Source organism: Notolabrus celidotus, chromosome 4 (assembly GCF_009762535.1).
Source record: "Notolabrus celidotus isolate fNotCel1 chromosome 4, fNotCel1.pri, whole genome shotgun sequence".
NCBI lineage: Eukaryota > Metazoa > Chordata > Actinopteri > Labriformes > Labridae > Notolabrus > Notolabrus celidotus.
The window spans coordinates 35,808,903-35,822,637 of NC_048275.1; the positions used below are offsets into that span (position 1 = coordinate 35,808,903).

The 13,735-nt window shown below is 42.6% G+C and overlaps 1 protein-coding gene across 2 annotated transcripts; it reads left to right on the forward strand.

Annotated features, from left to right (window-relative positions):
• Window positions 1–1,574: 1,574 nt before the first annotated feature.
• Window positions 1,575–3,264, forward strand: LOC117811770 (myosin heavy chain, cardiac muscle isoform-like). 2 transcript variants are annotated; one of them, XM_034682238.1, is made up of 2 exons: window positions 1,575–1,593; window positions 2,013–3,264. In XM_034682238.1, exon 2 carries the CDS (start codon window positions 2,070–2,072, stop codon window positions 3,174–3,176), a length of 1,107 nt encoding a protein of 368 aa, XP_034538129.1. In that variant the 5' UTR covers window positions 1,575–1,593; window positions 2,013–2,069; the 3' UTR covers window positions 3,177–3,264. The 2 variants fall into 2 exon arrangements, with proteins under 2 accessions (XP_034538129.1, XP_034538128.1); XM_034682237.1 differs by lacking the exon at window positions 1,575–1,593 and adding an exon at window positions 1,728–1,778.
• Window positions 3,265–13,735: the final 10,471 nt, after the last annotated feature.

Here is a 13,735-nt window from a genome sequence, read left to right on the forward strand (position 1 = left end):
ACCTCCTCCTCCTCCTCATCCAGGATATCACCTGCTGCCACACAGATGTTGTGGAGAATACAGCAGGCAGCAACGACCTTTGGGACAAAACAAAGGCCGGATCTGCAGGGCCCTCAAGAAGATGGAGCGCCAGCGTGTTGAGTTTTAAAGTCGTTCAACTAACTCTCTCTCTATAATAGCAACAGGATGGTGCAGGCATGGATATCCTCCATCTCCAAGGATGAAGTACCCATCTGGTGGATACAGGGCCTGGCGGTACATTGGTGATCTGCGCAGGACAAGTGCATCATGAACTGAGCCTGGATTTCCAATGTACACATCCAGAAATGCGCCCTTTGCATTGCAGATGCCTTGCAACAGAATAGATGGAAAGTTCTCTGTTGAAGTAACATTTTTTCTGTGGCTCTGCAGGAGGAAGAATTCTGATGTGATACTCGTCGATGGCACCAGTTGCATGCCGGAGTGCCTCATGGCCAGCAAGGCAGACAAAGCCGGTCCCCACCTCCTCCATCTCCTCTGGCTTGGGGAAATGAATTACACGATGGAGTATGGTCATCATTGCCTCCACCAGGTTGTGAACAATTCTGCAGACTGTGGCCAAGGGCATAGAAAAGATGTCAGCAGTAACCCTGTAAGAGGCTCCACAGGTAAGCCAGTAGAGTGTAACCAGTACTTCTATGTCACGTCCCCAGCCGTGAGTTTTTTCACCCGGCAGCATCTGCATCAGCAGCTTGAAGCTGTCCCTGGACAGCCTGAAGGCTGGTTTCAAGTCAGCTCCAGAAAGGAATGGGCACCTGGGCATTGACCATTGCATATCTTTGCAAGGGACTTTGGTCCTGTTTATAAAAACAAAAGAAAAATATTTTTAGATGTATTTATTTATTAGCATTGATTTTAATAGTTATTATGCATGGTATTTATTACTTGTGTGTTTTTAACACTAAATATTTATTGAACTGTATGTTAATGGATATTTTGTTTGAATTTTTGAATCCTTCCCAATTTAAATTCCCCTTTAACATACCTGTTAAGTAAGGTTGTATTTCTGTCAATTCTTAGAAAGAGAAAGGGTTATAAGTCAAAAGAGATACAGTGGCCTACATGATTACTGTATCATATATAGCTCTGACTCCTAATAAAAAGTTGAGACAAAATATAAATCAGAAATAAAAACAGAATAATTGACCAACTGTTTTTTATTGAGTGTAAAACACTCAAAGTTTTAGGAATTGTCCCAGAGCCCATTGAATGTTTTATATAATTGTGTGAACCTCTACCATCCCTTCGTGTGAACTGAGGATGCCCCTTACACACCCAGACATGTCACTATCACCTATTGCCAATGGGTGTGTTTATCTGTAGAATTTTCCAAATAGGTGTTTTATATGTTAGTCTTCTTTGTTTATTTATTTACTTTTTTTGATATCTTTTATGATGATACCTATGTCAAAAGGGGTAGCAAGTTATCACATTCAATTATGATTTAAAGTGTCTACACTTTTTTGGAGATTATCAGAAGGTATTGTCGCTGGCCAAGCCAAGGCAGACCTCATCCTCAATACCATCAGAGGCGCCCACCCCAAGGAGATCACAGTGAGTCTTTCTCCCTCAATTATGTATCCTTGATGTAGTGGATTGTTGACAATGTATCAGGATGCGAATTGTATCGGCCTCAAACCAGAGATGTCCAGCCCTGTTTTTAAGACATGAGGGCTTCATGCCAACACCAGGATCTGGTCTTCTGTGGACCAGCCCGAGGAATCTTCAACATTTCATTGGTGAGTTTAATGTGTGTTTTATTTCGCAAAGGAGGAGTCAGTCTAGGGTTTGTTACATGCTGATTCTGTGGGGGCATTTTGTTTTTATTCAGTGAGCAGGTCATGGCTGGAATGCTTCTATTAGGTCACAATAGGACTTAAAAAATGGAAAGTGTCACAAAGCAATCTAGAATGTAGAGTCTGAGTTTTTACATATATATAGCACCAAGCTGACAGACCACACACACTTCACAGATATTCATCTGGAGAACACAGTCAGAGAGACAGCAACAATACGAAAACAACAGAGAGATGGCAAACTCAAAATCAACAAGCTGGTACCAACCAATGGATATAGACGAGTCAAATGAGACTCTGGAGGAGATCATCAGCAGGTATTGTCGCTGGCCAAGCCAAGACAAACCTCATCCTCAATCCAATCAGAGGCGCCTACCACAACGACAGGAGAGGTATCCTGCTGCCAAGAGCCAGGTCCAGGAGCTGCAGGAGAGGCTGGAGGAGGAGCGACAACAGAGACTCCAGTGTGAAAAGGAGAACAGGTGTTTAAAAGAACTTAAACACCTGAAGCCCTCCTTTCAGCCTCAGAACCTCACCTATTATGTGCAGCACACCACAGGGAAGTTCACTGGCATAATAAAAGACCTGAACCAGAAGCTCACAGCCAAGGAGGAGGCCAATGAGTCCCTCAAAAAGGAGGTGGAGGACCTGAAGAAATGGCTGGCAGAAGCCAGGTCCAGTCACACTGAGCTGTCCTCCAAATTGATATCCCAGAATGAGGACAGTGACAGGCTCAAGAAGGAGGTGGACCAGCTCACTAAGGACAAGGAACACCAAACCTGGTGGATTGACCGCCTCATGAATGAGCTGGATGAGGTCAGGGGGCAGCTTTGGGAGCTGGAGGCCTTAGACCTCAAGGAACAGGTGGACAAGCTCACCAAGGAGAAGGCAAGCCTAACCCGATGGAGTGACCGCCTCATGAAAGAGCTGGACGAGGTCAGCGACCCGCTTTGGGAGCTGGAGGCCTTAGACACCAAGGAGGAGGTGGAGGACCTGAAGAAAAGGCTGGCAGAAGCCAAGACCAGCCACACTGAGCTGTCCTCCAAATTAAAATCACAAAAGGACGACAGTGACAGGCTCAGGGAGGAGGTGGACCAGCTCACCAAGGAGAAGGAAACCCAAACCTTGTGGAGTGACCTCCTTCTGAAAGAGCTGGAAGAGGTCCGGGAGCAGCTTTGGGTGATGAAGCTCCCCAACCATCAAGCTGTCAAGGAGGAGACTGATCTGGCCCAACTAATGAAGAACCTGTCCCTCCAAGACAACTCAGGGCCCTCCCTTCCTAGCAATGAGACTTGGGTTAAAGAACTTATCAAGATCTCTCCCTGGAGAACGCCCCCCTAAACAGCTGCTGCCCCCCCTCCGTGGGTTTTTCTCCGGGTAGCTCCGGTTTTATCCCACACAAAAAATTAGAATAAATTTGTGAAAACTATATGTTGTTTCTTATGTTTGTAATTCTGTATTTGTCACACTGTTGTCTGTATAGAGAGTCTGATGTGTAATAGAATCAAATGTGTTTGCAGAGTGTGTTTGAACAGGTCTAATAGATCCAGGGTCTCTGAGGCCTCAACATCTCTCTCTGAGGTTTTTCTTATTAACTGACCTAAATGCATGAAACGTTATCATTAGTCTGCAAGCTATTCCTTTGATGGTAGAATTTATTAAATTCACATTTAACCTCATACACATGACACCAAAACAAATAAACAATAAAACAAAGGGGACAATGAAACTAACAGTAACACAAAACAACAAACAAACAAAAACAAGATCCACAAACAGAACAGAAAAAACAACTCCTCACACCGACAAGCTCCATCTCTAAAATGTCATGATTTTTTTCTTCTTTAAATAAATGTTAGCTGTTTAAAAATAGATCCAAATAACAGAAAATCTTTGATCACAAATCAAATTTTCAGTACTCTCACTAAAACATATGAACTGAGTGTGTGTAATACTTTACCCCATATGTTTCCAAAATCAAATATTTTGTTCTTTTCAAGGGCTGATGATTTTTTCAACTTTAAATAATATCTCAGTTCATCACTCCAGTGTTTAAGTGAGTGAGGACATGTAGCTTTCCAGTGTTTTAAAAGAACTTTCTTAAATACAATAGAGGAAAAAAGAATAACCCAGCTTTGTGGATATCTGACTCTGACATGTGAGACATCTTGAAAGATGCAAATATAAATATAAAATTTAATTTCCACTCCCAAAACCTCAGACAACCAACGCTCTATTTCAACCAAACCCTCTGAACTTTACTACAGCTCCAAAATGCATGAATCAGTGAATCTGTGAGTCAACATTTCAGACAGTTCCCTGAAGCATTTTTGTCATACTGTTTGATTTTATCCCTTGTACAGTAAATTCTGTACATTATTTTATATTGGATTAAATGAAATGTCCATTGACTGTAATATCTCTTGTTAAACTCCAACAGTTCTTCCATCTCAGTTTGATATCCTTCCTCTCTAAATCTTGGTTCCATGAATTTATTCTAGTTTACAATGTAGTTTCAACAGAATATGATTTCTGTGAAACCTTATAAACTTTAATTAAATGATTACATGTTTCTGATATAAATAGTTTCCTCTAAATCACTCTGCTCTGTGTAAGAATGTAGGTCAAACATTTTAAATACACTTCTAAGCTGCATATACCTGAACAATTCTTCATTAGATAAACAAAAAGTGGATTGAAGGTCGGTCCAGGAGATACACTTATTTCCACTGATCAGGTCTTCAATAGTCTCTGGACCTCTCTCCCTCCATGCAGACCAGTTTAAAGGGGAGTTCTGTAGAGTGATGACAGGACTGTCCCAAATAATAGTTTGTTTTGGATTTGATATTGACTCACTGAACATACTCTTCATTTTTTCCCAACTGGCTGCCACACTGCAAACACTGAAATCTAAGTAAGATTGAATATCTCAGATAAGGTGAAAGTTGATTATGTTTTGCCTGATCAGATTGTTTTTCTCACTAAGCAGTTTTTATGTTGGAGTGTTTCACTTGTTTTGAGTGTTTTGGTCCTAAATGATCTCAGTAAGATATTACAGCTTGTTACTGAGATTTTATGACCTATATTGAGTAATACATGGTTGAAACTAGAATACCAACTGTTACAAAGCTGTTTCATCAACACTCACCAGTATAAAACTGCTTTTTCAAAGTAACCATTTCTTATTTCAAGCATGACATACGGAGTTGTCATTTTTTATACATATTTTATTTTACTATATAGTTCATACCAGTTGTCAAGGAATAAAGGGCAATTTATTATTTGAAAGTGTTGTGTTTATTAACCGTTAACTTGAAAGACCCCTGTTCCTGGGCTTCCTGTGCCTGCGTATCCTGTGCCTGTGCTTCCTGTCCCTGCGCCCCGGAGGGTGGCGACCCCTGTTCCTGTGCTTCCTGTGCCTGTGTCCCCTGTTCCTGAGCTTCTTGTGCCAGCGCCCCGGAGAGTGGCGAACCCTGTGCCTGTGCTTCCTGTTCCTGTGTCCCCTGTTCCTTTGCTTCCTGTGCCAGCGCCCCGGAGGGAAGTGATCCCTGTTCCGGCATTTCCTGTGCCTGCGCTTAGGGCAGCGACCCCGGTTCCTGTGCCGCTGACCCCTGTTCCGACTCAATGTTCGGCTCCCCGGCAGAGGCAGATTCTTGCGCAGCCGACACCTGTGCCAGCTCTTGGCTGTCCGCCAGAGCTGTTGCCCCAGTGTGGCAGGCCTCCGGGACGTCCCCCAGAACTGCCTTCCACTGGTAGTGGTGCTCCTGGCCGTCCTCCAGAGTTGCTGCCCTTGTGCAGACGGCCTCTGGGCTGTCCCCCTGAACTGCCTTCCCAGAGTGGTTGGTCACCTGGCCGTCCCCCTGACTTTACCTTTGGCCCCCTCTGCCCGCCCTGTTTGTATGCGTTGTATTTTCTGGTGTTTCTTAGTCTTGTCTTGTGTATTCTGTTTTATTGTTCTGAATCCTGTGTTTCCAGGTTAGTTACTCCAGTAAAAAATAAGCAACCATGGCGTCGCTTTAGAGACCCTTCTAATCATTCAGCTGTCTCAGAAATACAGCCCGAATATTGACTCGTGTTTGTATCTTCATCCAGTGTTTTTAAGTCGTCTCCTTTTCCATCAGTCTCCCTCTTCTTGCTCTGTTTAGCGGCAGAACTTGAGGGCAGAAGTTGAGCTAAATCGTCGGTTTCTCTCTCTCTGACATGTTTATCAGATGTTCTGAGTTAGTGAACAGCCTGTTGATGACGATCTCAGTCAGGTCACGCGCACTCTGGTAAACAGTAGGTGTGTCTTTCGGCAGGTCACAGGTCATCCGGCCGGTCAGCCAATCATTGCGCTCGGTGGCGAATGAATGATTGGACGAACTTATTGCAGTCTAGCTGCTGACACAGACAACTGAGATTTCTCATCTCAGTGTTAGATCACTTTGTGTATTACTCCCTATCGATGTATACATCGCTTTTTGCTCGTGATTGATAAAAATGTATCAAAATAACATGTCCTACTCCAGCTTTAATATAAAGAATTACTTCTATTGGGGGGGCTGAAAGTTTCATATCACGGATGAATACATTCATTTTTTATCTAAGGATTATTAAATCAAATGTTTAAACTTCAGCTGGAGTTCAGGTATCAAACCCACGCTGCTGACTGCTGCAGTGACTTTCATCCAGACCTGGTTTTTCTGACTCCCGTAATGCCTCTTATCTGGCTGCCAAACAACACAGTTGTATTTCTCTACCTCTGTCGCTATGGTGTCGATCTCTCGTTTAGACAAGTTTCCTGGTTTTTTTTGCCGTAGAGCGTCCCTCCATGTCCCAAATTCTCTGGGCGATCCCGGCTGAACCGTGAATAATTAGAGGCGTGATATTTAAATGACGATTGTTTTCAGCTGCCACATTTATCACGACCCGATCATTAGTACGTTGGGATTGGTCAGTAACTAATGTTTTAATAATCACACGTGTGTCCTGTTGTAAGACCAATTCTGGGCTCAGATCTGCACCAGTTTTCACGCAAGATTGATAAATGAGGGCCACTGTCTCGGAGCATACAGTGAGAGTGAGAATGGACGGGGAGGGCCAGCTGACAGTACATGGTGCTTTAAAGCTCAGCATTCAGAGGGGACTCATAGCTCACAAACATGTTGGTCCAGTTCACCGCAGCATTGAACCGAGTCACTTCTCAAAGTGCCTGCTGTGACTCAAACAGACAATCAGCTCCTTTTACACACGGCTCACTCCTCCGTCGACAAGCAGCTACAACCCAGGCCATAGGTGTTTCTAAACATTTTTTGGGGATGCTGAAGCTCCACTAAATTGAATCCCAGCACCCATAAAATTTGAGAGATTTTTAAAAAAAAGTCACGGTATGTCCTTTTTAACAAGCTAGAAAAGTGTTGAAACCATACAGTACTTGGTTGAAACGTAATATGGGCTCTGAGTCCTCTTTCTGCACCGATCTACACAAAGGAATGCGCTGCCTTCCAGAGCTAGTGATATGCAATAGTGATTTAAGCATCTGGCTTAAACCAGGATATGTGGCACATTTCTTAACTTCTACCACTCAATACCAACACATTATTATCGTTACAAGTCCTAATTTTTATTGCATTTAATCGTAGGTCACTTTTTATGTTGTTAGGTCGGAGTTAGCTGACTTTTTTGCTAGCTATACGTTACATGTGGTCAGACAGAACCACTGTCCTCTGTTTGAATTGGAATGAGAGAAGCTAGCTGTTGTGTTATGTGCATGTGTTAATATTAAAGCCAATGTGCTACTGACTAGCTAACTGACTGGATTCCCATCCATTAACATTAGAACTCTTATTGTGTGTGTGTGCGTGCGTGTGTGTGTACAGACAGATAGACAATGTAAGATCAAATGGTCTATCTATCTAGAATGATGTTGTAAGTTGGATCAATGTATCAGTTTAGATCTCTTATCAGATTTAAAATGCATTTTTTGGTTATTTGCCTTTTGCTTGACAATACAAAGAGAAAGGAGCAGAGAGAAGACTTTATTTATTAGTATGCTTATATGTATTTTTTCTTATTTATGTAATTTTTCATCTAGTTGAATACAATCTATTTGTGTATGATTGTCAGTCCAATGATCAGCATGATCAGGAAGTACCAGGCAAAATACAAATAGGGATGGTGGCACACAAATCACTAACCGTTCAAAGCTAGGGTTGGTAGTCACGGAAAATTAGCATGAATTTTAATGTAGCATGTCCTCAGGACTCCGATTTGGAGGAGCTCCGAGGGAAGGAGGGGGTTAGGTGGAGTCCTGAGGACATGCTACATTCAAATTCATGCTAATTTTCCGTGACTACCAACCCTAGCTTAAAAGGTTGGTGATTTGCATGCCACCATCTCTATTTGTATTTTACCTGATACTTCCTGAGGGGAAGGAGAGGAGAGAGTGCAAGAGCACTCTCTCCTCTCCTTCCCCTTTTTCATCTGTCCCTCTTTGGACTGACAATCATACGAAAATAGATTGTATTCAACTAGATATCAACTAGGCAAAGTTTTGCCTTCCCGTCTTGGTCAGGCTAAACAGCTCATGCCTGCTGTCCCATGCATGAAAGAAATGAAACCAGTGTTGTTTTTGGCAGCTATCTTAGTTTATGTTAAATACATCCTCTCTGTCTATATTTCTTAATATTTACAGACCACCTAAATACTGTACTGATTTCTTTGATAACCTTGCTGAACTACTGTCTCTTATCTGCACTGACTTTGATTCTGTTTTAATTGTTGGTGATTTTAACATCCATTTTGACAAACCTGAGGACAGAGTGACTGAAGAACTGTGTTATGTCCTTGACAACTTTGGACTCACTAAAAATTACAAATATTATTGATTCCATTGCACCAACTAAAGTAAAAGTGGTCTCCAATAAGAAAAAATCTCCTTGGAGGAATACCATGCAGGTCAAACATGAAAAAAAGGAATGTCGAAAAGCTGAGCGCAGGTGGCGTAAAACAAAGCTTCAGGTTCATGATGACATTTATAAAGAAAGACTTCACATGTTTAATCTAGAACTGAAAAAGTCAAGGCAGACCTTCTTCTCAGACATTATCACCAAAAACAAAGATAATGCGCGTGCCCTGTTTGCTACAGTCGACAGGCTAACAAACCCCCCCCCCCCCACCCCCGTGCCAGTGGCCTCTGAACATCTATCTAACAGGGCCTGCAATGAATTTGCATCCTTCTTCACTGCCAAAATTCAGAAAATCAGACAAGCAGTCAGCACTACTGTACGAGGTACTGGGAATGTGTTATCTGTGTGTCCACCAAAAAACAACTCAATCACTATGACACAATTTAATCCAATAAATTACAAAAACCTACAAGATATAATACAACATTTGAAATCCTCATCCTGCTGCCTTGATATTCTACCATCATCGTTTTTCAAAAAGGCTTCAGACTGCATGACCTCAGATCTGCTTCAAATTGTCAACATGTCTCTTCTTTCAAGTGTCTTCCCCCAGGCCATGAAAACAGCAGTAATTAAACCACTCCTGAAGAAGAACAATTTAGATGCATCAGAAATGAACAACTATAGGCCGATATCAAACCTCCCTTTTTTAAGTAAAATTATTGAAAAGGCTGTTTTTCAACAATTGAACAATTATCTAATGATAAATGACTGTTTTGATGTCTTCCAATCAGGATTCCGATCACATCACAGCACAGAGACCGCTCTAGTCAAGGTCCTCAATGATATTCATTTAAACACAGGCAATGGCAAAAATTCAGTTTTGGTATCACTTGATCTTAGTGCTGCTTTTGACACAGTTGACCACAAGATACTACTGGACAGACTTGAAAACTGGGTGGGACTCTCTGGTGCAGTACTAAATTGGCTTAAGTCCTATTTAAATGAACAGGACTATTTTGTGTCTATAAGTAAATACACATCTGAACGGATGAAAATCATATGTGGAGTACCTCCATTCTGGGGCCCCTGCTATTCAACATCTACATGCTCCCCTTAGGTCAGATAATAAGAAACAACAAAATAAATTAGCATATCTATGCAGAAGACACTGGATTTGCAAATTTCAAACGGCCAGCCCCTCAAGACCGTTCAACATACATGTATGATTTTTTTTTTGGATAGGTATCATGCCAAGACCTACAAAAAATCCTCTTGACATTGTGGTGAAATCCCAACAGGAAGTCGGCCATTTTGATTTTAACCCGATTCGCAAGGGTACGTATTTATGTAGATCCCTCCTACAATTTTGCTCCGATCAACTCCCAACCATGAACATTTTGAAGTAGACCATTGGCGATCAAAAGTTATCAGACAGATTTTCTCTAAGTCAATTGCTGTGGGCGTGGCACCTGGCCACATTTGGAGGAAATTTTGGCAACCTCTAAAAAAAATAATAAAAATTGTTTTACTGTGAATCACGCCTTAGGCTCCTCTGTATATATGTTGAACCAGTGTGTAATTTATCTGTTTAAATTGTCTTCAATACTTCCCTGGGTGAAATTCCCAGGGTGGCGTTGCCCCAAATAGTGACCTACCCTTGTGCTGCCACATGATGATTGTTTGTACATGTTGTGGTGTGTGTGTGTGTGTGTGTGTGTGTGTGTGTCTCAGATAAAAAACAACTTCAACCACTGGAACAACATCTGTAAAAATGTCATCATGAATGCACAGTGTTTCTCTCATTTGATACGGTGTTGAATTCTTTGGAGGTAAATAAAAAGAAAGGAACAATGACTTGAAAGTTTGGTTTTATTATAAACTGACAGGGTGACAGACAAAGCGCTGGATTCTTCTTTTCACTGAACGTCATGCACAGTCTGTCCCGGGGAGCACACAGGGCAGCTTGTGCATTTCCTTCATGTTGTCGAGCTGCCTGCTGGAGAGGTTCCCACCTCGGGGATGTTTTCGGTGTCGTCTCAGCCGAGTTTCACGCTTAGAGAGCAAAAGTGTGGGGCGCTGGTGGCCTAGCGGTCTAAGCGCCCCACATACAGAGGCTACAGTCCCCGTTGCAGGTCGCCGGTTCGATTCCCTGCCGGTCGACCATTTCCTGCATGTCCTCCCCCGCTCTCTACTCCCCACAATTCCTGTCTCTCTTCAGCTGTCCTGCCCATTAAAGGCAAAAAGGCCAAAAATATAACTTTAAAAAAAAAAAGAGAGAGCAAAAGTGTATCCGCCTCTTCACACCACAGCGCTCCGTATGTCGCCTTGATCACACTCTGCTAGGCTGCTGTTGATTCATCAATGTTGAATGCAGCCCTCAACAGTGTCGTGGCCCAGTACGAGATGGATATCACAGCAAATCTCTGCCTGTCAAAGTTCATGACCACAACCAGTCCCAGAGGCTCCTCATACCCGGGCTGTACTTCAAACCGACTAAAGAAGGTCCTCAGAGACACCAGTCCATGCTGCAGTGTGTCGAGGATTCTTCTGATGACTGCTTCCATACTTTAGTCTGAAGTCTGTCCTGTTAGAGTTCGATCTGGATTTCAAATGAACAACAGGCTTATATATAAGAGAAGGGGGAGGAGCTCTTCTCTCAAGGTCACGACCTACGTACTCAAGGTCATGACCTACGTACTCAAAGTCACGACCTACGTACTCAAGGTCACGACCTACGTACTCAAGGTCACGACCTACGTACTCAAGGTCATGACCTACGTACTCAAGGTCACGACCTACGTACTCAAGGTCATGACCTACGTACTCAAGGTCACGACCTACGTACTCAAGGTCACGACCTACGTAGTCAAAGTCATGACCTAAGTACTCAAGGTCACGACCTACATGCTCAAGGTCACGACCTATGTAGTCAAAGTCACGACCTATGTACTCAAGGTCACGACCTACGTACTCAAGGTCACAACCTACGTGCTAAAGGTCACGACCTACGTACTTCAAGTCACGACTTACGTACTCAAGGTCACGAACTACGTACTCAAAGTCATGACCTACGTACTTAAGTTTAAAGGTGACATATCATGCAAAATCAACTTTTAAATGGTTCTCTACCTGAATTATGTTTCCCTGGCATGTCTACAAACCCCCCGAGAATGAAAAAAATCCATTCTGCCCCTGTTTTGATTTCTCCACCTTTCTGTAAATGTGTGTGAAACGAGCCGTTTCAGACTTCCGTGTTTTTGTTACGTAACAACAATATCCGGTCTGTCACGGAATCAGAGCTCGGAGCTTGTTCAGCCCATAGACTGTATAAAATACAACTCAACCCCTCCTCCGTTTTTCATTCCCTGCACACGTGTGCTAACAAGGAGCTTAGGAGGGGGGCATGCTAGTTGTAGGCTGTCTTAATAAACACAAAGGTCGGTTTTACTCCCCACGTCTGCAGATTTGAAGATCTAGTGGATGATTTTTATTTATCATGGAAAAGTGCTAGGGCTAGTTAGCATAGCCACATAGCTACATGTTTGTAGCTGTAGCTGTAGCTGTGTACCAAGACACACGTCGACATACTGACAAATAAAAAACAACAAGAAACACTAAATCTGTGACCAATCCTTCAGAAAGGTCCTGCTGCCTTTCTGGCAGAGGTCGGTTTTACTCCCCACGTCTGCAGATTTGAAGATCTAGTGGATGATTTTTATTTGTCATGGAAAGGTGCTAGCGCTAGTTAGCATAGCCACATAGCTACATATTCGTAGCTGTGTTCCAAGACACACGTCGACATACTGATAAATAAAACAACAAGAAACACTAAATCTGTGACCAATCGTTCAGAAAGGTCCTGCTGCAGGCACCTCTCCGTCAGGATCAGATTCTGGATCAGATTTAGAGGGTTGAAGTAGCCCGATCTGTGAGCAGCCATCATGTAAACATTAGATCAACGTGCCGGAGAGCCGAGGCACATCCACTTCCTGAGGGGGCGTGGTCAGAGGGAAAACAGAGTGTTCTGAGGAGGGCTGAAGAAGAGGGTTCTTCAGGCATGCCAAAATCTGATTTCAAAGTGTTTTTTTGAGCATAAACTTTAAAGACATGTTTTGGGGACCTCTTAGACCAATATATTTTGATGAAAAAAGCGTGATATGTCACCTTTAAGACTTACGTACTGAAAGTCTCTCAGTACACGCGCCCTTTCATTCTCTCCGTACTCAAAGTCTCTTAGTACACGTGCTGTCAATCTCTACATACTCAGTCTCTCTGTAAACACGTGTTTTCATTCTCTACATGCTCAAAGTCTCTCAGTACACGCTTGCTTTCATTCTCTACATGCTCAAAGTCTCTCAGTACACGCTTGCTTTCATTCTCTACATGCTCAAAGTCTCTCAGTACACGCTTACTTTCATTCTCTACATGCTCAAAGTCTCTCAGTACACGCTTACTTTCATTCTCTACATGCTCAAAGTCTCTCAGTACACGCTTACTTTCATTCTCTACATGCTCAAAGTCTCTCAGTACACGCTTGCTTTCATTCTCTACATGCTCAAAGTCTCTCAGTACACGCTTGCTTTCATTCTCTACATGCTCAAAGTCTCTCAGTACACGCTTACTTTCATTCTCTACATGCTCAAAGTCTCTCAGTACACGCTTACTTTCATTCTCTACATGCTCAAAGTCTATCTTTCTATTTTAAATAATTCATGTAGTTGATCAGATATCGGTATCAGGGCTATACCAAGTATTAAAATTGGCATCATTTCACTCTTTCAACACTTTTGCTTTTGTAATATCTTAAGTTAAATAATCTAGCCTGCAAAAAAAGTCAAAAGAAAACAGTCTTCATGTGACCACTATATCTGATTCTCTTGATTCAAATAAAAATGCCATGAACGCAAAATACAGGTCTGCATTGCACTTTTACGACGGTCCCTGAATGCAACTGCAGTGACAGGCGCTCTAGAGTCTAGACAGACCGTCAGCTCACGGCAGTCTTTGATT